Below are 27,280 nucleotides of genomic sequence, written 5' to 3'. Positions count from 1 at the left end.
CTGGTGTCATCCCAGATCCTACTGCCTCTCAGCAGCCCTCAAAGTCATGCCAGCGGACAAGACACATGTGCCTGTGGGTTATAGACCATGGGAGTGGCCATTGCATCCAATTTGTCACTTCAGACTTTCACCCCACACTGAACAAGTTGCTAAGCTAAGCGCATCTTGCAGAAAACAACCTTGTCTCATTGGACATGACCCGTAATATATTGATGCATAAGAAGAAAGGAGGCAAGAAAGATGAATGAAAACAAGAAAGTCAAGTGGCAGAAGAGGAGAAGAGGGGAAACTCAACACGTGAGGATGAGAAAGGTAATGGAAGTGATGGGGCCCATCTGTTGGGGTCACTGCTTCCTCAGAGACAAGGCAGTTTCAGCACACTTCTTTTTTTCTCTTCCACCAGTTGTAGAGTCAGATGCAGGACCATTTACAAGAACAGAGCATCTGATTGGGAAAAAGCACTGCAGGGTGGGAAGCAGTTGGTGATATGAGAAGGGTAGGGAGCTAACATACAAGAGAAGAATGGAGGAGGAGGTTGCAGCAGCAGCAGCAACTCCAAGATATTGTGGGGTGGGGGGCTTTGCTCTGCGCTGACTCTTCCCCTAGCTGTTATCTGGTGCTGAGCTGCATTTTCACCTGCTGTCCATTTCCTCAAAACTTTCAATTTTCAGATACTTTATTTGGTGGGAAAGCAAGTAAACCAATCCATCATGCTACCTTCATCTGCTTCACCTTTTCTTCTTCACTTCTGTCTTTCTCAGGTTGCTTAATTATACTTTTCTTGGACCTCCCTTGCAAGATTAATAAGGCATGCCAGCATGTTATCTCAGTGCTGATAACTGGCTGGATGTCATAATTGCTGCAGGCCCCCTTCACACTCAGAGAATATTATCATCAGGGTGTAAGGCCTGGACATCTCTGCTTACCACTCACTAACCTCATGTCTCCAGTTTGCGCTCAGCACTGCCATCAGCTGTGCTACCTAAAGGACTGCTTCTCCTATTTCACATACAAGAAAGCTGAGCTTTGTTCTAACTTAAGAAATAACCATTTGCAGCTAACCACAAAAAATTGATGTTGAGGTGCAGGGAGGCAAATGAACAACTGGGAAGCTATAAAAGAGAAAAGATAAGCAAAGTCTAGCCAGTTTTTAACCCACAGTGAGAAATCTGGAAGGGTAAGGGCAGCGGCGGCGGCAGCAGCAGCAGCAGCAGCAAGAGGACGCTAAAGGGCCAGGAGATGCCTGGCAATCCTGGGTCTCAGATACCAGCCCCATCACCATGCCAAGTCCTAGCGAGTGAAGTGCTAAGACTCACAATTTTAAGCTTGTAGCAGCAGGTTTCTGTGTCCATGTACACACATACAAAGTAGCCTCCACTGCAAACGAGACTCCCCAAAGGCCAGGCTTCAAATGGCCTCTGCAGGAGCCGCTTGGATTCTGATGTGTGCTGGAGGATTTCTGTTTCTGAACCAGGTTTCCAAGAGAGTAGGAAGCTGCCTTCTTTTGGACCAGGCAGAATCCAGAGGAACAGCAGTCTGTAATCTTTCAGTTATGGGGCAGTAGGGGCACTGAACGCATTACAGGGGGAATGCTCAGATGCAGCTGAAGTGGGGCTTGCTGATGAAGAGTTAGAGATGGTGGCCTGCTGTGAGTCTCAAGCAGAATGCTGGTTATACATGTGGCGATGAATTCTGTGGTCCTCAATCCCAAGTGCAGCAGAGGGAGCTGGAAAACTACATACAGATTGCGTGCAAGGGAGGGCCATGCCTGTGCTTCTCCTAATGTCAGGAGACCAGCCTCTTTTCGCCCTCAGTACTCTCATCCTTCCTTCCTCCTCCCTGCTTGCTCAGTACATGCAAGGGCCTATGACTGCCTCAGAAGAAATGGCCCCTCCATTGGGCTTTCAGCTCGATACATGGCCTCCTACTTAGAATAACAGGTTAGATAATAAAAATCAGGAATTCACAGTGTTTTATTCTCTTCTGTAGGCTCACCCAACTTCCCTGCCACTGATGCCAGTGACTCCAAGTCCTCATTGCATATTAGCTCTTGCCGGTGTGGCACTCAAAGGGTTAACAGACCTTGGCTTCTTGGACAGATAAGACATAAGCTCATTCACCAACAGGAACACAGGAGTGGTTACACTGAACAGATTACTAATGTTTCTTGTAACGGTTCTTTGGAGTCTCGCCACAGCCAGTTGTGTCGCAGGAGAGGACGCTGGGTTTCTTCCCCAGGCCAATACTCCCCAAGAGCTCTGGCAGCTCATGGGTTATAGCCCTCTCAATCTTCTCCAGGAAACAGCCTCCCATGTAGGAACACTGCTGAGCAAGAAGCTTAAAGGAGTTGATAGGGTTGATCCCAAAGAAGTCCTTGTAAGCTTCACGATTAGGGAGGTCGAACTTGCTGACATTGGTCTTGGCCAGGATTGTTTTAAAGATGTAAAACTTGTCTGGATCCTCCACAATGTCCTTGAACACGAGCTCTCCATCGCTGAAGAAGGTCATTTTGTCCTTGTAGGTCTGCAAGTAGCGATCAACTAAGAGTGCATGGATGCGGACACGGATGGCATGTTGGCGGATAAAAGCAATCTTGTTCTCCAGCCTGTTTTCAATCACTTGGTTCAGGTCTTCAAGGAGTGAAATCTCCTCTTTCAAGAAGAGTTCTCTGTGGGTGTCGGGCTCGTAATCCAGGGGCCAGAAGGAGCTGACATAGACTCTGGGGGGCTCAGTGACGTTGATCAGTGGAGCCAAGCTCCAGAACAAGGCTCCGTAGACTCGCATGAGCTCTTGTGTAGCCAGGCTGTCAGCTTTGTTCAGAATTATCCTAATCTGAGATTCCCGTCCCTTTAGCTGGCGGAAAAGCATCTCCAGCTCTAGCCCCACATCCAGCTTTGTGGGGTCAAAAACTACAAAGATGAGGTCAGCTCTGTCAATGAACCACTGGCAGACGTCATTGAAAGGGTAGCCTGTAAGGGGAAGAGGAACATCAAATTAGAGTCCAGGAACATGACAGTGATTGCCCAGAACCCTTAGTGATACATCTTTGGAAACCCATGCTTCACTAAGGCAGGGATGTTCCTGGGCTCCAGCTCCCACCAACCGCAGCACCTGGGGTGACCAGTGGTCAGGGATGATGGGAGCTGTAGTTCAGAAACATCTGGAAGACTGCAGGTATAGCTGCCCTGCATGAAGAACCCCATCCTATTTGCTGTTATCCCTTGAGTGGATAGTTAGAGTGGAATGGAGAAAGCAAAGTTCAAAAGGGGAGGGATGCAATTCAAAAGCTTGGCCAAACTGTGAAGTCGAACTGATGTACAGTACATACTGCAGTAAATGCTAATAACGTGAAAAATATTGATATCTCATTTGACTATTGACAATGCTATATGAATTTTGTAGTTGACCAAAAACTCAAATCGAAACACCTAAAGACCCTCTGAACATTAAGGCATAATAGGGCTTTACCTCGTTCCTGCTGCTTCCGGTTTTCAATGATCCCCGGCGTATCCACAAAGGTAACCCTTTCCAAGAGCTTATGAGGGACCTCGATCCCTATCAGCTTCTCCAGAAAGTTCTGACCAAATTTCTCAAGAGGTGAGAAAGAGCGTGTGCTGTCCGCAGCCATCACAATGCCTTCAATGGTCTTGAGCTTGGGGCCATGCATGATGACGGTGAACTCTGAGGTGGTGGGTTCAGCTCCTGTTCAAGGAGAAAGCAAAACAAAGGCCACACTCACACATCTGGCAAAAAAAACAGTTAAAATCTCAGCTCCCTCAAAGCCCAACAAGTTCACAGCAGAGGAAAACAACCCTATTGTCCCTTCCAAAACTCTCTTATCAGTGCTTATGCTAAGCAGACAAATGGTTTCATTCCTTGCTCCTGGCTGATGACCGTGACTTCAGAATACATCCCGATGGCTTAAAATAAATAGTTTCTTGAAGATGTTAAATGATTATCAAATCAGTATTCATTGTCCCAACTTCTGCCACACTCAAGGAAGAGGGCAATTCCCTGCTCTGTTTGGCAGAAACCTGGGTAGCTATAACACTACCACTCATTCTGCTGACACAAAGGAAGAGAGTACAGCTCAGGCAACCGACTCCACTCTGGAGACCACATTTTTCCTGCAGTTTCTAGAGCTGTGCTTAGAAGCATTTTGCCACCAGGTCCAAGCTGTTCAGCATCGTATGCAGAAAAGGAAACCCCAAACTGCTGAGCTTGTTTCATCTTGCTTAGAAATTTCATTTAAATAGAAAGCTTTGCTCATTGGGAATCAGAGAGAAAGGAAGCCAGCCCCAGAGGGTGGTAGGAGGTGGGGAGGAGAGAACACTGAAAAGGTCACTCTTGCTCAAACTAATTGGCTCCATGCAGGGAAGGCAGAAAATTGCAAGTTCCCTTGTGCTTGCCAACTGTGGTTCTTGCAGTCAGGCAACCACCTGAGGAGGGAAGCCAGCCCGATGGGGAGTCTCCTGGCCTAGCCTGACCTGCTAAGCAGGGTGCACTCCAGAGAGGCAATGGGGCTGAGCTGGAAAAGCTGGAGCTTGAAGCACAGCTAGCACAAACTGTTGCTGCTGCTGCTTCTTCTTCTTCTTCTTCTTCTTCTTCTTCTTCTTCTTCTTCTTCTTCTTCTTCTTCTTCTTCTTCTTTTTCTTCTCCCCTCCCTCCCTCCCTCCCTCCCTCCCTCCCTCCCTCTCTCTCTCTCTCTCTCTCATACCTGGCTTGGCCAAGGCAGAGACTTTTTTCTGCATATGAGGCCTGGGCATACCAGGGAGCTCATTTTGCTGGACCCTGACCACGAAAAGGTCCCTTCTGACACTAGCTACAGAGATTTTAACAACCCCTATGCTGTAGGGTGGAGGAGAAATTCAATTCAGTAGATGTATAAAGCCAAATCTATCAAATTCACACTTTACGAAACAATATGATAACAAACACAGCTATCCTCTGAAATGTGCACTTATCCAAGTTTTGTGATTCACCTCTACAACCAAATCATGTCTATAAAAACCTGTTATATATGAGAAAGTGCCTAACAAAGACAACTTTAGTGAAAATGACATACAAAAATGCATTAGAGCAGGGGAAATTGCTTGTAAAAATGTGAACATTTGTCAAAACTGCATATAAAATGTGTTAATTAGGAGAAATTTGCACTAAAATGCTGATGAATTTTCAAGAAGAAATTCCCATATTGCTGCAAAATGTGGAGAACTGGATTCAAGATTGAGAAAATTAGAAACTGAGAGAACAGAATTGGACAGCTCCTTCCATCCCTAGCAGAAAGGGACAGTTACAGATAGGTAGCCGTGTTGGTCTGCCATGGTCAAAACAAAATAAAAAAATTCCTTCCAGTAGCACCTTAAAGACCAACTGAGTTAGTTCTAGGTATGAGCTTTCGTGTGCATGCACACTTCTTCAGATACACTGAAACAGAAGTCACCGGACCTTTCTATATAAGGTCCGGTGACTTCTGTTTCAGTGTATCTGAAGAAGTGTGCATGCACACGAAAGCTCATACCTAGAACTAACTCAGTTGGTCTTTAAGGTGCTACTGGAAGGAATTTTTTTATTTTGTTTTGAGAAAGGGACAGGTTATACAGGTGCCTAAGACTGCAGAGGTGCTACCTGTGTAGAGCTGGTAGGGAGTGTTATCCAGGCCCAGGAGGTAGTTTATCATGGTGGATTTGCCAACACTCCATGGTCCCAGGAATAGCACCATCGGCTTGGAAGTGATCTCTCCATCTGCAAGGGGAAAGCAATAATACCACAGGGTGATTTTTTGTTTCTCCTTAAGCAGGAAAAGCTCAGGTGTGCCCTTGAAAAGTTTCCAGTCACCTCTTAAATAACTACCTGGACCCATGCCCCCAAGCTCACAGGAACAATGCCCAGCCTAAACAGCCATTCCTTGGGGCAATCAGTGCAAGCCAGGGATGAAGGCATCACAACCTACACAGAGTGGGTAGGGTGAGGCATCACAGTGCACACACAAGCTGCTCACCTGCCATCACCCTCCACAGTCTCCAAAAGCAGGAGCAGTCCTAGCAGATGGGAACTCTTAGCCATGCCAGTCCTCTCCAGGGTTGCCCAAGCCCCTGCTGTGGCCATGGCAGGGCCCTTCAGTTACATTAAGATTTTTGAAATGAACATTTTCAGTTGGTATCTTACTCTGGATAGATTAAATCAGGTCTACATGTGCTGGAGATGTAAAGCTGCACATGCTGCTCTTACGCACATATTTTGGCCATGCTGGAGGATAAAATCCTGCTGGGCAGTTGTATTAAGTAGCATTGAGAGCATTGCAGGAGGCTTCTGGGATATAAAAGAGATCATGTAATAGAGAAATAGTAACATATTTCTGATCTGACAATTAGTTATCGGAGAAAATAAACACACATACCCCACAGACACTTAATGATTGGATTACAAAAGAATGTTTTAATTGTAAAGTTGATGGACCTTGTAAGAGGGAAGGCAGGCAAGTGGATATATATATAGAGAGAGAGAGAGAGAGAACCCTTTCATTATGCATTGGCGCAACAAAATATAGGAGGATGCTGAGCCACAAATATCACTAGAAACACTGTGATAACATTGTGTACTCCTTTCCATCTCCCCTTGTATCTCTCTCTCCCTTTTCTCTCTAAACAAAAGTATGTATATTTCATATTAAGTTTGCATTGGTATTTACTTGGTTTCTGTACGTGCAGATTTAATGCTGCTGTTTGTTATTTAACAATAGCCTGTTTAGCTCAGCCAGGCACGTAGGTGGTCTGCTGGTGATGGTGCAGAAGCCAACTTAGGCAACCAAAGAGGCACAAGGGGTGCGTTTTCCTTCTGGTCCAGCAAGAGGGGCTGCTAGGCGCAGCAAGGAGGTGGGGGAGATGTCTTGTGACACTTCCTTGCTCAGCAGAGAGAGGCTGCCTGAGAGGAGCCGTGCTCACATGCAAGTGACAGGAAGCCATACCCACCTGTGGCTGAGGAGCCCAAGGTGCGTCCAGGGTAAGCTGTTAGGCAGGAGAGGACAGGGCCAGGGGGAGAGAAAAGGCAACGTGAGTAGGGAAAGGCTCAAGGAAAAGGGATGCTTGGTTAGGCTGGTGTCAATCAAGAATTGAAGATGGGCATTGGCATTCTCCGAGGAAGGATGCAGCGCCAACGGATCTTTCCCCCCGCCCTATGAAAGAGGCTGGAATCATGATTCATGATCCACACAGTAACACAAGAAGGAGCTCATGCATCAAAGACCTCTTTTCCACAGGGATTAACATGCAAATCCTATCCCAGTTTTGTTGGGAGGATCATCAGCTAGGGGCTTCTTTGCATATTCAGCCCCTCTGCAGTCTGATGGATTTCACAGAATCATAGAGGTTGGATACCCCCAACCTCTAATCCAACCTCTCACAATGCAAGAATCACAACTAAAGTATCCCTGGCAGATGGTCACCCAACCTCTGCTTAAAAGCCTTCAAGGAAAGAGATCCCACCTTCCCAGGGAGTCTGTTCTACTGTTGAACAGCTCTTACTGCCAGAAAGTTCTTCCTAGTGTTTAGCTGAAATCTCCGTTCTTGTAACTTGAATCCGTTGGTCCGGGTTACAAGAAAGGAGATTTTGAAAGGGCATCTGCTCTCCTTAGCCTTTTTCACATGGGCTTAAAGTACATTGAGAATGGAAAGACCAGCACAGTCCACAGACCAGAGATGTATCGGCTGTCCTGGAGAAACCCGAGGCTGGCAAAAGGAGAAAGGAATTTTAGGGGGAACGGACACTAAATGGTGGGGGGAACACCCTACTGAGAAGGTGCTCAGTGGTTACAGAATGCTGTGGAAGGGGGAATAGAATGAAGTATCCAGAAGGGGGCATGTCCAGAACAGGAGCATTCCACACTGCAACATTTTGTTGTAGGTCCTGCTAGTAAGTTTCTACTTCTGATTCCAGCAGCACCACGGCCTTCTAAAATGCTGCAGTGCAAGATGAAACCCCTTTGGGCTGAATGTTCTGCCTCTCCACTTCCCTCCTACCTCACAAGATTGGCCATGAAACATGGCAGCCCATCAATACATAAAAGTGGTGCCCTGAACACAACCCTCACCTGTGATTTCATGCTGCCGTAGTTCGTTATACTTGTAAGATTGCTCCAAGGGCTTGATAGAAGTGTGGTAGATCTTCCTCAGCCGCTGCAGTGTGCCTGCAATGAGAGAAGAGGCCAAGAGGAACACATCAAAGCAGAAACCAGACCGGCCTGTCCACCACCACAACCCCTTGCACCCAGTGCCGGGTCAGTGAAGTGGCCAGTGGCAGTCGGAAGCTAAATGTGCAGGCATATGAGGCAGGCGGCTCTCCCAGTTGGCCTTTCCCCTGTTACACACGCATGTTTTACCAACAACATTGCAAAGAAGGTGTGAGAGGATTTTACGTTTTCTTGAAATAGGAAGAGGCTGCTCCTTTTGGTGCGCAGGGCTGTTGGGGTGGTCCTTCTGGCAGGAGAAATAAGTGGTGCCACTTGGCAACACCTTTGCTCTTCTTCCCCCATCTCCACCTCCTTTGCTCTCCCTCCAGGGGCTTCCCAGATCCTATGGGGCAGTTTCCTCACTCTGCAGAGGAGCACCTGGCATTCATCTTCAGAGAAACAAGAGAACACACGGACGCCTCTGCAGCTCACCAGTTTTGGGTTCCCCTTTGGCAGGCTGGGTACATGCCTCCAAGGAATCTGACCTCTGCAGTCCATGTTTGCAAGATGCTCTAGCCTCAGAAAGAAAAGCTGACCCACATCATGCGGTGGGGTTTAAAGGGGAGCCTCCAGCCGAGGGCTCCTTCCCCTGCTCTCTTCTGATGGGGATGGCACTGCTGATCCAGCCAGGAGGGCTCTGAAAATGGGGTTTCCCTTGCAGAGGAGGACACCCAGTGGTGAGGAGTAGCAAGGGCAGGAGAGCCAGAGAAACCATGAATGGAGGGCCACCAGCTCCCACTCTCCTGCACCTGCCAGAAGGAGGCAAATCAATCAGTTTATTCCGTGTGTGTGTGTTTCTGTGTTTGTGCACTTGGAGAAGGGTTGTTGTGGAAGACTGCGAAGGTTCAGTCCCTGCTATATCCAGGTTAGGAATGGAAGATAAATTTGTTTCAGATTGCATTTAAAAGCAGGTCTATTAGATAAACACTTTCCGAAACCATGTGCAAACCAAAACATAGCTGTCCTTCAAAATTTGCACATACCCGATTTTTTTTTAATAAGGTTCTCCAATCAAGCAATGTTTACAAAAATGCATTATATATGCGGAAAGTGTGTATGAAGATTAAAATATTAATGAAAAAGGACACACACAAAAGCATATATTAGGAGAGGCTGCTTGCAAAAAGGTGCATGGTAGTCAAAACTGCACAAAAATGGGTTCATTGGGATAAATTCGTACTAAAAATCTGACAAATTCTAATTCAAACATTTAATTCAAAAATTGCTGCAGAAAAAGTGCAGAGAACCAAAATAATGACTGGAAAAACGAAAAATCAAGAGAACCTAAAGTGATCCTTCTGTCCCCTCATCGGAAAACCTTGAGAGCTGCTGCCAGTCAGAGATGACATTATGGAGCCTGATGGACCACAGTGCCTGACTCAGTAGAAGGCAGCATCCTAAGTGCGTCTGTATCATCATTCCTTGCTATGGCCTGCTGGTCCTTCTTCCAGAGGACACTAGAAGAGGTCTCAGGCCCCTTCAAGAAGCTGGAAGAGGGAAAGTTTGAGAGCTGGTGATGCTGCAAGAGCTTCTGGGTAGGGAGCAAGCCCAGGAATAAGGCTCAGGGGAAGCAGACGCCTAATGGTCAGTGATGAGATCCTGGAGGCACAGATATGTGGTCCTATGCAATATGAGAGGGTGCTGTAGGAAAACAGAATGGACTGGGCCTCAGGGCCCTCTCTGGAGAAAGAGCTTGGGGCCCTGTCAGGCAGCATGGGCTACTTTGCAGATGTGCCACACACAGGGTGTGCGCCCATCTCTCCCAGCACATCTTTGCATCCTCCCCCTCCCCACCACCAACCTGTCCCCTTCCACTGCTACCTGAATAGTCATCTGCAGGCTTCTCTTCCTTCAGCTTCAAGGTGCTTTCAATGTGGGTGCGGTCCCTCCTGGCAGACTCCCCGGCATCCTCCGCCTCTTCTGCAGAAAGAGCAGAGACAGAATCACGGCCTGCAGGGAAGGTATCCAGGAGGAGGAGGGCTCAGTCCCAGCTCCCAAAGGGGAAAGGAAGAGGCTTTCCATGGTGCTCATCCAGGCCTTTGGCACGCAGTGAGGTTTCCCTTGTGCAGGCATTCCTTCCCCGCCCCCAACCCTGCCTCCCAAGTGGAGCTAAGGGGCTGGCAGCTGCCGGAGGGCAATCTTCTAAATTTAGATGCTGCTGCATCCTGACTTCACAATGATGGGCAAGGCGAGGGGGTCTCTCAAGACAGGAATAACCTCTGACAGTATGCCATGCAACACTTTCGGGGCCTTTCCAAATGAACTTGTTGATACACTGGAACAGAGACCATTTTAATACCAAGTTGACACTCCTGTCGATTGAGGTTTTATATTATAAAATGCAAAATAACTTCATCACTTGAGAGCCTAACAGGGAATTTCAGAAGACGGCATAGCAGGTCTCCCACCTAACACTTAGCATCTGGGCCGCACTTCTAAGCATGCCCCTTGTTTTCTCAATGAAAGTGCTGACTTCAAATTAAAAATAAATTTTCTATGCCACTGTGGGAAAAGAATGTGGCTCAATAAGGAATGCTGTGAAGATGGGAGACTGAAGCCCTTAAGGTAGAGACAGTGAAGATCTTACGGTGAAGACTGAGCTATTAAAAAGACCAAGAATATTCAGGATGGCGATGCATTAACTCTGTTGACTGTTGGCATCTTACAACAATTACTGGATGAACAATTAAAAGAGATCAGAGCTGAGTTTGTTGAAATGGTAAATGAAAATGGACCAGAGAAGGATGACATAGAAAATGGAATTAAAGAAAACACAGAAGCTTTGGACAATGATTTCGATTAAGGATTGCCAGAACAGGAGAGGGAAATGGTAAAGTTGGAGGCAGCAGATTATGAAATGGATAAATCATTCACACAGGTGTCTAGAGGAATGAAACAGCCAAATGGCAAAGTTATGATGTTGGAGGAGTGGAATGAAGCCATGGATGAAGAGATCAAGAGACATCCTGAGCTGGCAGAGATAGAATTGAGAGAGAAATGATTCTGTGCACAATTTGGAGTGAATTCAGAGTAAAAAGCTGCCAAGCCTCTGGCGCTTCTCTTGGAAAAAGAAAGAAAGAAGTGGAAATGGAATGTTTTTGTTTTTGTTTTGGGATGGAAAATAGCAAATAGAATTAGAAGATACGGAACTGGGTGTAAATTAATGAATATATAATAAGTAAATAACCAAAAAATATTATTTTAACATATGATCACAGTGGAGAGACTCTTGGGTAAACAAAGACAACTAATTAGAGATCTACTTTTAGACTTTTTGTGTGGAAAGGAAAATGAATGAATTTGAGACATTTGGGTCTGAAGTCTGGGAAAACATTGCTTAGCTGCAGAAGGAAGAACAGCTGGATATCCTTTTTAGTCCTTTCTTCTTCTTTTTATTATTATGATTTTAATCTATTATTATTTTCTATTATTATTTTATTTCCCTCCCCCCCCCCTCTCTCGCTGTCCTCTACTCTGGGCCACTATTGGGATTATACACACATGAAGGTGATAGTAATCAGAGAAGGGAAGATCTCCCAGGGTGGGAGACTGGAGAAGAAAGCGATGCTCCCAGCTAAGAACTGGGAGGGTCCACCCCTTTCTGTGAAAGCCAAGAGTAAAGCCAGGGCTCCCCCCGCCCCCCCACCCCCGCCCTGGAACTCATTGGAACTCAATTCTAGCACCTCTCAGGTGGGCACCATTAACATTATAAGAGAACAAAGGAGGAGTTCATGGTGAGTTTTGGCACCTCTTTTTCTAGAAAAATAGCACTGAGTTAAGCTCTACTTTTGGGGAAGAACTTTGTACTTTCTTTTTCTTTTTAATGCTTTGTTTTCATTTAGATTGGCTTGTTTTTTATGGTAATGTATTATGAAAAAGCCATACATATGAAGAAAAATACAGCTACAGGGCAGGAAGCCCATGCACTTTCTCTGATGCAATTCACACTCCACCTCCAGAGGGGCTCCCCTAGACAGTGAGAGGCTTCTTGAAGGGGTCCTTCCTGGTGCCACCCTGACAAAGTGTGTTTGGCCACATGGTCAGAGAACTGGCAGCATCCATAATTTTCAGATGCTGGGTGGAATATAACTTTCATGAAGTATAATAATGCAGCCAGTCACATGTTAATAAACAGCCCACAACGTTTGCCACCCAGTTGTGTGGCTGCAGACTAGATTCCCTTTTGTCTCATCCTCCCATCATGCCTCTGTGGTCCAAAATGCCTGTCCCAGTTCCTCCTCCGCTCCTGAACCAATTCCTTCCCATGTCACTGGGAGTCACTGGAGCCCTGCCTCGTTGCTGGGCCTGACTGAATAGGCCCCGCGGCGCAGGTCTGTGGTGCCAGCTGGGAGCTGAGCCCAGCCTACCCCACAAGGCAGCCGATAGCTGCAGAGAAGACTTTTCTGGTCCCCAAATAGCCACTGGATACAGCTCTGGTTACACTTTGGCATCAGCTGTGTGTTCAAGAGCAGCATTAACAAAGGGAAGCTCCTTCTCGCTTCCTGCCCCCTCCCTCAATGGCAGGTGATCAGATGAACATTCCTGGCATGGAATTTATTCCAAGGAACACCCCCTCCTGACAGTCATGCCAGCAATTAATTGCCTCTAGAGGGTTTTTCAAAACCTTACTGGTTGAAGCTGCGGGGGGCGGGGGAGGGCTTTCTTTGTGCAGTTGGGGGGAAAACATTGTGTGGATTTAAAATCAACGTGGTGAATTTATTTAGCTTATTTGTCAATACGCTGGAGAAAATCCCTTTGAGTTCAGGAACCCCCTCCCTCCAAGTGACAGGCCTTCAGGCAACATGCCAGAGAATTAAAATTATCCTTAGACTTCAAGACTTCAAGTCTGTCAACCATTATTGTACAGCATCTTGTTTGCATGTTTCATTTTATTATTATTGTTATATAAAAATTATTATTCATGTTGCTGCTTTGCTGAATTAAAAAAACCCACAGACCATTTGACATAATAGAGATCTTGGATTTTTGCATCATTATAGCAAACTTGAACTGGTTTTGTATTACCGTATTTTTCCCAAATTAAGAAATTAATATTCTAAACATTCCATGTATAAGAAGACCCCCAATTTTAAACATTAAAAATTTGGGGGGAAATATTGTTTTATATACGGAAAAATACGGTATTTTCTGCAGAAATGCTGAACTGGTTGCCTCTAGACCACAACCCATACAGGACCACTTGGTAACCTACCCCATACAGCTGAGGCTTTAAACTAGCAAAAAAGGCACTGTAGATTTTGCATCCAACAGAAGGGAAGAAAAATGTAGAAGCACATAGCAAGACAGTGAGAACACCTAGAGGGACAGAGGCCCACCACCCTTGCTTTCTTTAGATCTGCACTTAAACATGCAGAATGCCTTTCGACCCAAACCCTTCTCTGAAGCTTCTTGGGCAGCTGCTTCTCTCCTCACTCCCACCCCTTCACTGTCCTGGGCTGGTGAGCAAAGGCACTGGGGTAGGGGGCAAAGGGGGTGGCTTGACAGCCAGGGTAGGTCTGTTGGGAATATTGTGTATGGGAGCTATTTTATTTAGCCCTACAATATGGCACAAAGAGGGCTGGAGCCTCTCCAGGTGAACTGACCAGCGGTGGAAGTAGCTGGAGGGTTGCTGTGAGGTGCTGGGCTAGTGGCAGGCGGGGCTGGCTGGGCTTGCTCAGAGGATGCCTCCTCGTGACCACCAAGGGTGTCTTCATTGCTGGGAGGAGTGGGCATTGCTTCTGCTTCACTGGGGCCTCGCTCTTGATGCTGGAGGTGGGTGTCAACCTCAGGGTCAGATGTCAGGCTGGGATCTCCTGGCTCCACTTCACCCATGCCTTTCCCTGGGGAAGTCCCCTCTTCCCCCTCCTCTGCTCTCCCCTCTCTCTCTGATGGGGCAGGACCCTCTTCTCCTCCTCCTCCTATTCCATGGGCCATGGCTTCTTCTCCTGCCAAGGCAGTAGCACCCTCTTCTGTCGCTTCCACTGTGCTGTCATCTTCCTGTGACTGAGGGCCTTCTTCCTCAGCTGCATCTTCCTGAGAATTGTCTTCTTCCTCAGCCTCATCTTCCTCAGAGCTGTCTTCTTCCTCAGCCGCCTCTTCCTCAGAATTGTCTTCTTCCTCAGCCTCATCTTCCTCAGAATCTTCTCTTTCCTCAGACTCATCTTCATCAGAACCTTCTCCTTCTTGTAGGCTGGTATCCCCCTCCCTGGCCACTGTAGCCCCTTCTTCTCCCTCCTTCTCCTCCTCTGCATCAAGCTGCCCAGGACCATCCGCTGTCTCCTCCTCTGCTTCTTCCTCACGGGGGCTGGTGTCCTCTTCTTCCTCAGACTCTTCTTGCCCCTCTAACATGTGGGGCTCCTGTGGCGCCCTGCCTGGTGCCCCCAAGGTGCTCACTGCAGGGGAGCCATCACCAAAGTGTCTTTCCACAGAGGTAGCTCCATCTTCACTGCCCAAGTCAGCAGTGATATTGTCCTCCTGAGCAGAGGACGGCTCCTCTCTGGTCTTGACAGGGGGCTGAAGGAGGCTCTGGGAGGGGGCCCCACTTCTGCCTGGGGCAGCATCTTTGGCAACTCCCTCTGACTGGGCCTGCTCACTCTCTTCAGCCTCCTCTCCAGCCAAAACATCCTCCTTGTTGACGGCGAGATATTTCTCAGGTGCTTCCCTTTGCCCATCCGTGTCATGCCCTTTGTCGGGGGCATTCTGTGGTTCAGCAACAGGGGCTTCCTTTTCTTTCAGACCCTCATCTTCCAAGGAGCTGGTGTCCTGTTCAGCAGCTGCCTCAGTGGAGCCATCAGCACGAGGGCTTCCTTCCACACCTGTGCTGGCTTCCTCCTGGCTGTCTAAGGGCCGGAAGGGAATTCCTGTCCCAGGTGGGATGGCAGCGGTGGCAGCAGCAGCAGCAGAGTCTCCATAGAGCAGCTTCTCCTTCTCTGCCAGGCTTGGGTCTCCGGGCAACAAGCCTCCTTCGGCAAAGGTGGCAGAGTCTTCTGTGCCATCCGGGGCAGAGACTTGCAGTTCTAAATAGTCAGAACATGGTCAGTCAGTTTGATCTGTGCTCAGCCTGCCTCCCTCCTCAAAACGGCCTGCGTGGTTCACTCGGGGCACACGATTTGCACATGTGGCTCTGCATAAAGGCGCAGGCAGAGCCAGGCTGTTCCCTTTCCTATTAAAGGGATGTTGAAACTGATGCGCATTTTGAGGAGGCTTTTATAAATACATTCTTAACCCTGTCCCAACTACCAGGCTTGGAATCCAGCTTGCTTTTTTTGCTCCTATCAATAAACTGGGTGCAAACTGATGCTGGTTGGAGGGAATATAGCTTGGGTTACACACAGGCAAACCCTGAGCAAGCCTAAGTCCTGGCCGGCCGGCTGGCCCTCTCTCTCTGCTGGGCTTCCTGCCTTCCTAGGCTACAAGTGCAGAAGGAGAAGAGCCAAGGAAGGAGAGGAGCAGCTTGGGAGGGAGAAAGCAGCTGCCTTTAAATACCTTTTGAAGGTTTTAGAATATCCCAAAGTACCATGTAAGGCTAGGAATCACCAAACACTTTGTGTTTCCTCTCAAAGTTCATCTTCTGTGCTCCAGAGGTTTCCTGCTCCCCTTTTCCATCTGTTGGGGGCTAAGGAAAGCTGGACAGAAAAGGAGACAGAGGCCATGGGGGTCAATTGCCTCCTTTGCCAGCCTCACGTTTGTGTTGATGTGATGGCACGGATCCTTCCAAAGTAGCTAGTTTACAGTTAAGGAGTCCAAACCCACCTGCCTCTCTCTGTGTGAACCCAGATCAGTCTCTGTGGTTTGAACATGCTGGCAGGGGTACATCAGAGAGAGGCAGGGCTCTCTCCAAACAGCGCAGGCAGAGCTGAAAACGGGAACTGACTCACAAAATCTCCTGAGCCTTGTGGGATGTTTCACATGTCTGGATGCAAATGCTGGCAATGAAAGTTCTTCTTTACTGGTATTTCATCTTCCTTCTCACTCCCACTCCACAGAGCACAGCCCAAATACAGAAGAGCCCTATTATTATTATTATTATTATTATTATTATTATTATTATTATTATTCCTTTCCCCCAAATCCGGGACTCAAGGCAGCTTACACCAATTAAAACAGCACCAACAAAATACAAAAAGCTAAAAACATGGAAAAGATAATTGTTAAAAGTAATTAAACTCAAATAGAATTAAAATAATATAGAAAGGAAATCTTCTAAAATGCAGATAGGAAAATACAGCACCATTAAAAGCCCTTTCTTCTAAAAACCTTAGTCAGTTCCCAAAAACCTGTTGAAATAAAACAGTCTTCACCTGCCAACAGAAAGACATGAGGAAGCCAGCCTGGCTTCTCCAGGGAGGGAGTTCAAAAGTTAACTGGGAGCAGCTACCACCGAGAAGGCCCTCTCCTGCTTCCCCACCAAGTGTGCCTGGGAGGTTAGCAGGAGCAAGAGAAGAGCACCCTCCTGAAGATCTCAGAGCCTGGGCGGGGTCATTTGAGGTAACCTGGATTTAAGCCGCATAACCACCCTTGTTAGCTTGTGCCAGGAAAGAGACCGGGAGCCAGTGGAGCTACTGCAACAAGGGAGTCACCTGCTCCGGTTTCTATCCCCGGCATCTCTAGCTGGGCTGGTGGACATCCTGGTGAGCCACAGACAGGGAATCAGTGTGGACCAAAGTACAGGGCAGTTTCCTATGCTGCTAATGGCAGTTGCCCCCAGACACTGGGGCGGCCTCCCTAGTAAGCAGTGTGATCCAGTAGTTCAGGTTAGCCAATCATTTCCTTGTGTCTCAGTTGCCATTGCAGGAAAACATGAGCCGAATTCGGAACACAGCCCTTATGCCATCCATAACAGGCCTCAACTATCCAGCTGCTTTGACTTAGTCTACTTCCCTCTTCTCCACTCAGGGTCCCTGCGCCAGGGAAAGTGGTGAGTGAATCTGGCCAGTATCCCAGGAGTTGTGTGGGGGAGAGAGAAGGGGTCACTTGTGCTCTTCATGAGCCTCCCACCCACCACCATTTCTTATTGACCTGAAATGGATGCCTGAAATTCAGCAGACCTCCATTGAAAACAGCAGCAAGTTAGAGGGATAATTCTCCCTCCGCACCGGGTGGCAGGGGGCAGGTTCCATTTGCCCATGCAAAGCTTTTCCTTTGTGCAGGGTATGTAGCTGAAGGCCACCCACCCCTGTCACCTGGGGGAAGGCCCCAGGCCCCAAGCATTGGCCAGCTTCTTTGAAAGGCTTTGGAATCATCGAATGGAAAAGTTGGAAGGAACCCCAAGTCCAACCCCCTGCAATGCAGGAATCTCAACTCAAGCATCCACGGCAGATGGCCATCCAACCTCTGCTCAAAAACCTCCAAGGCAGAAGGCTGCCTCCCTGCCTGCCTTGGAGAGGCCTGGCTCTCTTATATTAGAATATAAAAGGCACACAACACCACGGTGTAAACATAATGACAATGCTTTGCTTTTGCTTATTAGAAAGAGAGACCTTGGCTGCTTCAGTGTGTGCCCAAATGCGAAAGGGATGCCCTCTGACCATCATAGGTCCATGGTTCTTCCCAGGAAGGGTCGCTTGGCCTGGGGTTCCTCCTCTTTCTCCTCCTCCCCCCCCCCCGCCCACCAAAGCTTTGCCCAGGAAGAGGTTGTGGGGATGATTGCAGGGGAAGCCATGGGGCTCAGGCCTGTACATGAAGAGACCAGGGGCATTTGCCCAGAGACAGGTGGGCTGGGGTGTTTTGGAACTAAACAAAGGGCAGAACCTTAGTGGTTGGTTCCCTGTGGAGACCTCAGTGGTGAAAGACCTGAGGAGCTCCCTTGGGGGGCTGGAACTCAGGTGGGAGCTCCTGGCCCCTCACTTCCTGTGACCTTCACAGCCTTATATAAAGAACCCTCCTTGCCCTCGCTGGCCCCAAACTGGAGGCCTCCAACTATATCGAGCACTGAATTCTGCTGACCTGCAGATAGTTAAGGGGTGTTTGCTCTGCAGCAAAACGGGCTGAAGGTTATGGGCTTAACACCCAAGCAGCCTCCCTCATCGGCTAAAAATACCACCGGCAACTGGGTGGGGGGTGCTGCCGCTGCCGCTGCCGCTACAAACCACAGAAACTCCCTTCATGGCTCCTGCCCCTGCCTCCCCGTCGCCCCCACAACACAAATGCACACACAGAGAAAGGTCTTGGAAGTGTCTCCATGGAGAGGAGCCCAGCAGGACTTTGGATGTAGGAGAGAGGCCTCATTCCTTTCCCTGTGGGTGAGGGGCAGAGGCGGTGGCAGGCTGGGTGGGTGGCAGGTGGGGGCAGGAGCCCCTCCAATGCATCGCACAAGCCTGTTGTAAGCTGACACCCTGGGATGCCTCTTGGACATGCCATACAGTACTGTATGCGTGCCGCACTAAGGGATCCGAGGACGCCGAGAGCCGCCGAGAGCACGTCAAGAATGCCGAGTCTGCTGTGGCAGGGCAGATTCCAGCCCAGGACCCTGCAGGAGGAAGTGGTGACGGAGCCTTCTGGGTGGCGAAGTCGCGAGCAACAAAATGTCTCTGTGGCCTAGGAAGCAAAGATGTCCAGGGTCAAGCCTCAGACACACGTACCAATCCCACCAAACGGCAACAGGCAGAGCAGCAGCCAGGTGAACCAGAGAGTGACGTCCTGTCAGCCGGCAGGCAGCTACCTAGACACCTCATGCAAAGATTTCGGCTGCAGGCACATGACTCCAGGGTTTGCCCAAACAGAACCCCCCAAGAGCAAGCCACAGCCCTCCACAGGCTCTCTCTGACATGATGGCATTAATCTGGCCCTCTTTATCAGCATACATCTAAAAACTAATGAAACAGTGGCTCAGCCTAGAGACCAAACTTTTTCCAGGCGTTGTAACCGACTATCCCCAACAGAGCTGTGGTGGGAGAGGAAGAGGGGTGCCCACCTAATGGCCACACAAGGCAGGGCTACGATGAACAAAGAGGGCAGAGAAGAGGATGCCAGCCCTCCACAGCAAGCTAGAAATAATGTGTGACGTTTGCCCCATAATAGAGCAGGATGGCCAAGGCTCTTGTCCCACCAGCAACTGCCCCTCCAGGAGGTCCTCTGCTCCCCCAACCACCAGCTGCCCTCTGTGGTGCTTCTGGATAACTCTGCTCTGGCCACTGCTCCCCTCCTGTCAGGACCAGCAGCCAACCTGGCCCCTGGGAGGGTCCTTGGGCGCCCTTCATCTGAGCACAGTGCTCCCTCTGCAGTCAGCCCATCACCCTCACAAGGTCAAAGGCCCACCTGTGATGGGGAAGCAAAAGGGAGTTTCCCACCTGTCCTTGTTGCTGTTTTGACAGCCCCAAAAAGTGGTGTCTGCTCTTCCCTGTGTGATTCCTGCCTGCTGGGCCTGGCTGTTACCCTTCCTCCTCGTCCTCCATTTTCTCAGAGAACCCGTACTCCCTCCATGCCTGCGGAGGTGGAAATCCCTTGCCTTCTGGGCACTCCCAGCACCTGACAGGCTCTGAGCCAAACCTCTGGCCCTCTTCCCACCCTGCCTCTGGCAAGAGGCCCTGGGAATGCTGGAAGCCCCATCCCTCCAGAGAAGTGGTGAGGCCGCTGGGCACGTGGAGCATGGTTGGCTGGCAGAGAGCTCTGCTTTGCTCTGCAATAGTCACCATGCAAGTCTGGCAAGTTTTAGGCTGACTTGAAATGTGTGCTGGAACCCAGAGCTTTGGGCCCCCCTGATGAGAAGCCAGCTGCCACGCAAGAAGAGGGACACTAGCCGCCACCCCAGGAGCAGCCAGGACCCCCAGGGGTCCTTCCCCTGGAGTTGCTGGCTGGTTGGGGGTCCCAACATGGCAAGGCCTGCAGCTACTCAGCCTCTGGGTCAGGACTCCTACCCTTCTGTTTTGGTTTGGACAACAGAACAGAGCAACCCCAGAGGCACTTGCAGAGAACTGAAGAGACAGGACTCTGCTCTGCACTCGGTGCCCACCAGCCAGCCATTGCAAGCCCCCCCCCCCTTTTCCCTCTCCAAGATAATAGAACCATAGACTTGTAGAGTCAGAAGGGACCCCAAGGGTCATCTAGTCCAACCCCCTTCAATTTAGGAAATTCAGCTAAAGCATCCATATCAGATGGCCATCCAACCTCTGAGGGAATCTACTCCATTGTCCAGCACTTCTTCCCCTGATAAAGCTCTTCCTAATATTTACTCGGAATGCCCTTCCTTGCAAGTTGAATTCATCTATTTGGTTCCTCCTCTCTGGAGCAGCAGGAAGCAAGCTTGCTCCATCTTTCACGGGACAAGATATTTGAAGATGGCTCTCAGCACCTCATGGTCCTTTACTGCCAGGCGAAGGGAGTGGGAATAGCTGGTCTTGTTCAGAACAATAGTGAACCAGTGTGTGTAAACCTGCCTGGGATGCACGTGCTTTTGCTTTCCCTTTCAGCATTCACACGTAGCCCACGGGCATTCAGCAATGTCCCAGGTTAAAAAGACCCTGGTCCTGCCGACTTCTGCGAAACTGCAGCAGCCAAGAGGCACCCTCTAGTGGCCAAATGCAGAGTGGCGGGAGGCCAAGGAATGTAATGCTGGATTCCGCAAGTCCCGAACCAAAGGTGCAAACTTTGGAGCAGCATAGATCTGCACTGTTGCCTGGCAAAGAGAAAAGATTCCTGGCTCCCACCCTGGTTCCTCCTAGCCTCTGAAAATAGCCCAGCTCTAAACCTGGTATCGCTCCTGTTTTCTTCAGTCCTCCAGAATGGCTGCCGCTTTGAAGAGTGGATGGACTGCACACCTGGTTAAATGCCCAGCTGGCTGCCCAAGCAAGAAAGGCGTTTTCCTTGCCTGGAGAAAGTTACCAGGAGAGAACAGACGCAATACACACCCCTTCTCTGGGCTGCGGCTGCTGCACTGCTGGCACATCCTTTGGTGAGCAGTTAGGCCTCCAAAGGGGCAGGCAGGTCGCCAAGACTTACCCCTGGGCACAGGCAAAATGTGAGGTTGTTTTGAAACCCAAGATATTTGATCCCCACTTGGGACAGCTGCATATTCCTGCATTGCAGGAGGGTGGACTACGTGATCCTCAGGGTCCCTTCCAACTCTACAATTCTGTGATTTAATTCTTTTAAGAAGTACCTCACCTTTTTAATAACTGTTTGATGGCCTTGCTGCTGTAAGCTGCTAAATACTGGAGATTTTGGGTGAAATATTTAAGAGAAGGTGCAGAGAGAGGAGGAGAAAGAGAGACACATACAGAGAGAGAGAAAGAGGAGTGGACATTGGGGATATATCTGTAGAATAGGGCACAGTCGGCCCTATTAGTGCAATGAAGGACACCTTTAATGAAGTTCCCACAATGGTCTCATATTCCAAAAGTAAATGAAGTCGCATAGCTCCTCCACTAAACAGAGAGGTTTGCGTTGCAGATGGTGTGTGCAAATTTAGGGACCTTGTGAAAGCATGCAACCCCCCCCCCCAAAAAAAGCCTATTAGTGATTACTTCTATGATGCTCACTTTTCTGTGCTAACTGTGGGCAATCTTAAAATGAAAATATGCAGGGAAAGGGCCCGCTGGGTGATTTGTAAGCCAATGCAAGAAGGAAATGCCACATGACTATCTCAGCTGGAGTATTGCTGCAGGAAAGGAACGAATGTCCCCATTATATGCACGTCTACAGCTATTGTAAGGGGGGCAGAGAAGAGGCAATGGCCCCTAAAAAAAGCAGACTCTTTCATGCTGTAGAAGAGAAAGGTTGAAAGTACCACTTATTGCATTGGCACATACGTCTCCTTGGCTTATAATACAGTGGTGCCCCACAAGATGAATGCCTCGCAAGACGAAAAACTCGCTAGACGAAAGAGTTTTCCATTTTGGAGGTGCTTCGCAAGACGAATTTTCCTATGGGCTTGCTTCGCAAGACGAAAATGTCTTGCGAGTTTTTCCGAGTTTTTCCCCCTTTCCCCCCCTTTTTCTAACCGCTTATCCGCTAAGCCGCTAAGCCGCTAAGCCGCTAATGGGCTTGCTTCACAAGACGAAAAAACCGCTAGACGAAGAGACTCGCGGAACGGATTCTTTTCGTCTTGCGAGGCACCACTGTATTTGAAACCTTTTATTGTTTTCTAAAGAACAAATTAAAAAGAAGTGTTCTCAGGTTCCAGTGAAGCTGGTGGTGACCTTGGGTTGTGTATTCTGCCCTGTAGCTGTTGCTGGGGATGGAAGAGACACAAGGCAAACCTGATCCTTGCGTGAGGAAAGGGCAAAGTTCAGTTCCTCCAGGAGGCTGAGCCTTTGTCTCCCTGACTCTGGAATAGAGGGAAATGGGCCAAATGTCTGGAAGAATGACCTCACCCTCCCAAAAGCACTCTTGGTGGCCGCCACAAGCTGAACCTCCAAATCCAGCAACGTCCCTTGCTTGGGAGCAGTGTAAAATACTCATAAGTTAGAAGGAAATAAAAGGGGATACTGTATTTCAGTGCAAGTTGCAGTTTGGGGGGGTGGCACTTTCCTCTCTGGAAAGCCAGCTCAGCTCTGCCAGATGCAGCCTGCTGGCTGATGGACAGTGGCAGAACCATTGCTTGAAGTGAAACTCTGGGGGATCCTGTTTAGTTTTCCTTGTAGATAAGAACACTGGGAACACACTGGTTGGCCAGGATGCCACCGGCCAGTAACTTCCTGATGCAAAAGAGATGCATGCAGAATGGGGAAGCAGGAGCCGCCTGGCGGAAATCCTGCCTCCTGTTCTCCTGGGACTTTGGGATCACAGCTGCTGGCTTTGATCACTGGCTGATGTTCGCACATTCTCATTGCCAGCTACCCAGAATCCTGTTAGTATGTGTTGCACTAGTAAGTCCAGCTCTCTTGATTTTTGCCTTACAGGCCTCACCCTCCAAAAGTACTCTGGTTGCTAGACAAAGGTAGTACCAGAAAGTGCCCCAATTCTTGCACACAGACCCCACCTTCCTTGCTTGGATACATCAATGGCAAAGGGGGGGGGGGCGCTTTGTTTGTTCCATGCACACACCCAAAAAGCAGTTCTTACCAACCCCAAATCCTGCAACGATCAAGTCTGTTTACATTCACTCATTCCCTGTGGTTCAGAATATGAAGAGGAAGGGCATGGAGAAGCACCCAAGTTAGAAACTTGCTTCTTCTGTTTCGTACAAGAGGAGCTGCAATCCACACCGAGGCGCTCATGATGAAGTCACACAGCTCCTGTTTCTCCTAAGTGGAAACTGTTGGACCATCCCAGCAAGGGGACGGGAGGAAGGGAGGGAGGGAACGACAGATGCTGTGGAAAAGAGCTCCTGCACAAGCAGCAGCAGAGAGCGGACAAGGGTCCAGGCTCTCCACTGCCCAGTCTCTCTCTAGGGCCCTGCCTGGCTCTCCCTCCCGCAGACTCGGCAGGCTTGTCTGAGCACCTGCAGTGCGGCCTCTAAACCTCAGTAAAAGAAACCTGGGAGCCCTGGATTTCTTCGCAGCCATGCCAAGGCCCCAGTGCTTATTACTGGCTGTGGCTGGGTAACCCCAGGCGGGATAAATATAGCTCCCTTGCGCCTGCTGGGCTGCTCAGGTTCCATTGACTGGTCTCTGCAGACATCCTCTCTGCAGCTTGAGGGTGAGGGGGGCAGCCAGCTGCAAACTTGTCTGCAACACAGGAGGTTCCTGGACTTGGGCTGCATCACAAATGCACCTCCCACTTCAATTTCCAACTGCCTTCCAGTCAGGCCCCCTTACCCCTCCTTTCCTTTTGAGACCTCATTGGGCTTCCGAGTTACTATGCAAGGAAATCAATGGTCAGAAGTGCAAGTTGGTATTAGGCCTCGAAAGTTCTCCAAAGAGAAGGCAGAAGGGAAGGGAGGGTCACTTCCATTGCAAGAGGCATTTTGAATTAGGGGTGCAACAGCCAAGACCTTCCCAAATATAAGCAGCTCCATGACTGTTATGGGGGAGGGCTCTGCCTTTGCAGCCCAGAGGCATCATGGCTTTCTCAAAAGGCAGAAAGAGAGCACCATCTTTCCTGGGCTGCACTCAAGTCTTAGAGCTTGTGGGCCGTGGCTGAGCCTAGTGACGCAGCAAACATCCCAACTCTTAGTAACGTGTGCATTGCTACAGGATCTGAGATTATTCCATAAAGGTAAATCCAGCTGTTTCTGTTTTAAGCAAGAGGTGGGAATAAAATGAAGGGAAGGGCTTCAGATCTCAGCTGGATGAGTCAGCCAACACCTGGGCTTGGGCCTAGCCAAGGGGCGGGGGGGCAGCTACCCCCCTAGATCAAGGAAACAATAGAAATACTAAACTAACTGACCAATCACTTCGGTTCTGCCCCCCCGCCTGGCTATGCCCATGCACCTGGGTGAAGGTAAAACCCAATTGAGTAGCTGAAAAGGGCAGAGAAGTTGGCAGGCGATGGAAGAAGCCATCTTCTTCTGCAAGAAGGTGGGAAAGAACAAGCTCAGAGGCAGAGATGAGTGAGGAATCCCTCCAGACACTGCTGGGCTTCCATCATCTTCTCTGGCCAGGGCTGGTGGGAGTCTCAGCCCAACAACTGCCACCACAGGTGGGCTGCATTTGGCCAGGAATGTGACCTCCCAGCAGAAAATGAAGTCAAACACGACCAGAAAGGACCTTGAGTCAACAGGGAGAGTGGATACAGCGAGGCGGAGGAGGATGGAACTGCTGACAAAGACCCTCCAAGAACCTGAAAGTCACAGCAGCCTCTGAGATACAGGCAGGGAGCGTTTTGCCAGAACCAAGGGAGAGAGCAAAGTCTTTGCTGCCCTTCCTGCCTCAGCACCAGAGGAACTGGGAAGCGGCAGAGCCAAGCGGCACCTCAGGCCCATCTCCTCTCAATACTCCACAAACGATGCACAACACTTCCTCAGAAGGGAAACTCAAAACACAACAACTAGGAACAGAGAATGGTGCAAACCTGGGACTCCGCTCCATCAGACTCAAGCTAAAGGCAAGGCTGGCTGGCTGGCTGGCTTGCCAGGGGGGTCAGGCACGGAGCAGGACCACCTGGGTACTCACTGGGGAAAGCGAGGCTGCTGTTGGCTGGAGGAGGAAGCCCAGGAGCCCACCCCCAATTGCACCAGGAGAGAAGGCAGCTTTGGCCCTTCATCTCCATTTCATCCCCTCTCACCTCCCCACTGTCTGCAGAAGCGCCAGGCCAGGTAATGCAGGTAGCTCAGGTAGGGCAGCCCCCCCACCTCCATCCCTGCAGCTGGAGGGCCACAGGCGTTTATTCCTTGAAAACATTCCTTAAGTGCCTCTCATCAAACAATTCTAGGGCTCTGAACAAAGTGTGAATAAAATCAATACACACAGCATATAAATACAATTTCAAGCCAACAATAAAGCATAACGAAATACAGCAAGACAAAAACCAACCCTGAAAGCTAAAGACAGGATAAGCATGGTTCCGAAAACACCCGTCTACTATCCAAAACACCAAGCAAACAGGGAGGTCTTCATGGGACACCCAAAAAAATGGCACTCCTGTGCAGGGCAAGCCAGTTCCATACAGAAGGGCATTCTAAAGCCAGGATGCCAACCCAGAAGGCCATCTCCGCCCCCCAAGGGTATTCCTGGGAGCAAGACAGGGCCTCTCAAGAGCATTTCACTGGCCTGGGAAGAGGCCCTGCCAGCCTTCCTGCCAGTCCCCAGCCCCTCAACAGGCCCCCAAGCCAGGGACACTCAGGACTCAGCCCTGAAAGCTGTTTTCAATATACAGACAAGGGCAAAATGGGCTCAGCCAGTGTGACCTGATGGCACACCCCAAGATACCGAGGGGAGAATCATCTGGGATACAGAAAGCCCAGGGGGAGACTGAAAGAGCTGGTCCTCATGGGTGCCTGGACTTGCTTCTCTGCTCCACCTGGGCTCCAGCTGCAGGTGAGCATCAGCTCAGGTCTTGGCTCAGATGCAGACACCAGGGTCACCAGGAAGCTCTGTGTGCCCTTTGCCCACTTCCAGAGCCCACAAGATAGCAGGAACCTTTGCCAGGGGGCAAAGAGAGGGTCACCATCAAGCTCCAGAGCAGATTCCAAACCAGGTGCAATTTGGGGGCTCAACGTGTTTGTGTGTGTGTGTTCTACAAGGTCCAGCAGAGCCATAGCAAGGGCACCCCGCGCCCCACAGAAAGTGGGAGGGGAGGGGGATCCCCAGCCCCCCACTAGTCCCTTTTGTTCTTGAGAATGACAAAGGATGTCCTTAAAAGGAGGCAAATCCGCAGCCCTGGCTCCTCCGTGACAGTGCGAGGAGGCAGCAGCTGAGCTGGCCATGGCAGGGAGGGGGCTTGGGGGGGTCCAGTTACACGCCTGTTTCCATACTTAGCCATCCTGTGGCAGCTGGGCATATAGCGTCCAGCCTGAGAGACCAAATTAACTCAAGGGCAACCAAGGGGAACGCTGGCAGGCGGGCACACACTCTCTCCACCGACAGGTCCCCAAAAGAGGGGGGCAGCTGAAAGCACCACGAGGGCACAGCACAGCAGTGGCAGGATGCCCGCCCCAGAGCCAACCTTCTACTCTGGTGCAGAGAGAAGCCAGCCAGTCACCTTCTCTTTCCACCAGTGCAGGCCAGGTGGTCCAGCAGCAAGTCCACACTGCAGCTGTCCTCAGGTGGCTCCTTGGGCACTGGCAGGGGGTGGTGAAGGAGGCCTGCCAGCTTTGCCCCCCCCAACCCTCCCTCTCCAGAGACAGCATGCCTGGCTGGCTCCCAGGGGGACAGGCTGAAAGGCACCCACATCCTCCTGCACACCCACCCGGCCCCTGCCTAACGCTGCCAGGGCCACCCACAGCCCAGAGATTCTGTGCCACCAAGCTGTGGCCCATTACAAGGGGGGGAGGGCAGAGCGGAGGCCAGGGGTGCAGGAGGGAGACCCGGGAGGGGGTAGGACAAGCCTCTTACCTGCCCGTGCCCCAAGGAGCAGGATCGGGGCCACGCAGCAGCAGAAGAGCCTCAATCCATGCATGGTGGTGGCCTGGAACTGCCTCTCCTTCCACCCCTCTGTCTCTGCCGCGGAGGCTGTGGAGCAGGCAGCTAGCCGGCTGGGCTGCAGAGGGGCCTGCACAGATGGTGCCTGGAGCTG

General features: G+C 49.9%; 1 protein-coding gene and 1 long non-coding RNA gene across 7 annotated transcripts in view; one reads left to right on the top strand and one right to left on the bottom strand.

Moving 5' to 3' along the window:
* Positions 1-27,280, top strand: part of LOC309329370 — a 43,893-nt gene that overhangs the window by 6,204 nt on the left and 10,409 nt on the right. The window contains exon 3 of one of the 4 annotated variants that reach the window (XR_014151089.1): positions 17,021-17,144. This is a non-coding gene — a long non-coding RNA (uncharacterized lncRNA). Of the gene's footprint in view, positions 1-17,008; positions 17,661-27,280 lie in introns of those variants that run through there. The other 3 variants (XR_014151090.1, XR_014151091.1, XR_014151092.1) reach the window with 3 other exon arrangements.
* SRL (sarcalumenin) lies at positions 1,956-27,280 on the bottom strand. Of its 3 annotated transcripts, XM_081839629.1 has the most exons (8): positions 27,100-27,280; positions 13,831-15,243; positions 10,049-10,147; positions 8,090-8,185; positions 6,972-7,007; positions 5,629-5,745; positions 3,469-3,702; positions 1,956-2,969 (listed from the first exon to the last, which is right to left on the bottom strand). In XM_081839629.1, exons 1-8 carry the CDS (start codon positions 27,161-27,163, stop codon positions 2,158-2,160), a joined length of 2,871 nt encoding a protein of 956 aa, XP_081695755.1. In that variant the 5' UTR covers positions 27,164-27,280; the 3' UTR covers positions 1,956-2,157. The 3 variants fall into 3 exon arrangements, with proteins under 3 accessions (XP_081695755.1, XP_081695754.1, XP_081695756.1); XM_081839628.1 differs by lacking the exon at positions 6,972-7,007; XM_081839630.1 differs by lacking the exon at positions 13,831-15,243 and having other exon boundaries at positions 27,100-27,272.

The sequence above is a fragment of the Podarcis erhardii genome, assembly GCF_964252035.2.
Source record: "Podarcis erhardii genome assembly, chromosome: 14".
Lineage (NCBI taxonomy): Eukaryota > Metazoa > Chordata > Lepidosauria > Squamata > Lacertidae > Podarcis > Podarcis erhardii.
The sequence above is the reverse complement of the archived record's forward strand: the minus strand, read 5'-3'. Positions and strand labels throughout refer to the sequence as shown.

Excerpts from the sequence above, each read along its gene's own strand:
- SRL (XM_081839629.1), bottom strand. The coding sequence starts at position 27,163 with ATGCATGGATTGAGGCTCTTCTGCTGCTGCGTGGCCCCGATCCTGCTC. Across the intron at positions 10,148-13,830 it reads TCCAGCTACTTCCACCGCTG|AAGAGGCGGAGGATGCCGGG; the intron begins GTCAGTTCACCT and ends CTCTTTCTGCAG. Across the intron at positions 8,186-10,048 it reads GCCTGCAGATGACTATTCAG|GCACACTGCAGCGGCTGAGG; the intron begins GTAGCAGTGGAA and ends CTCTCATTGCAG.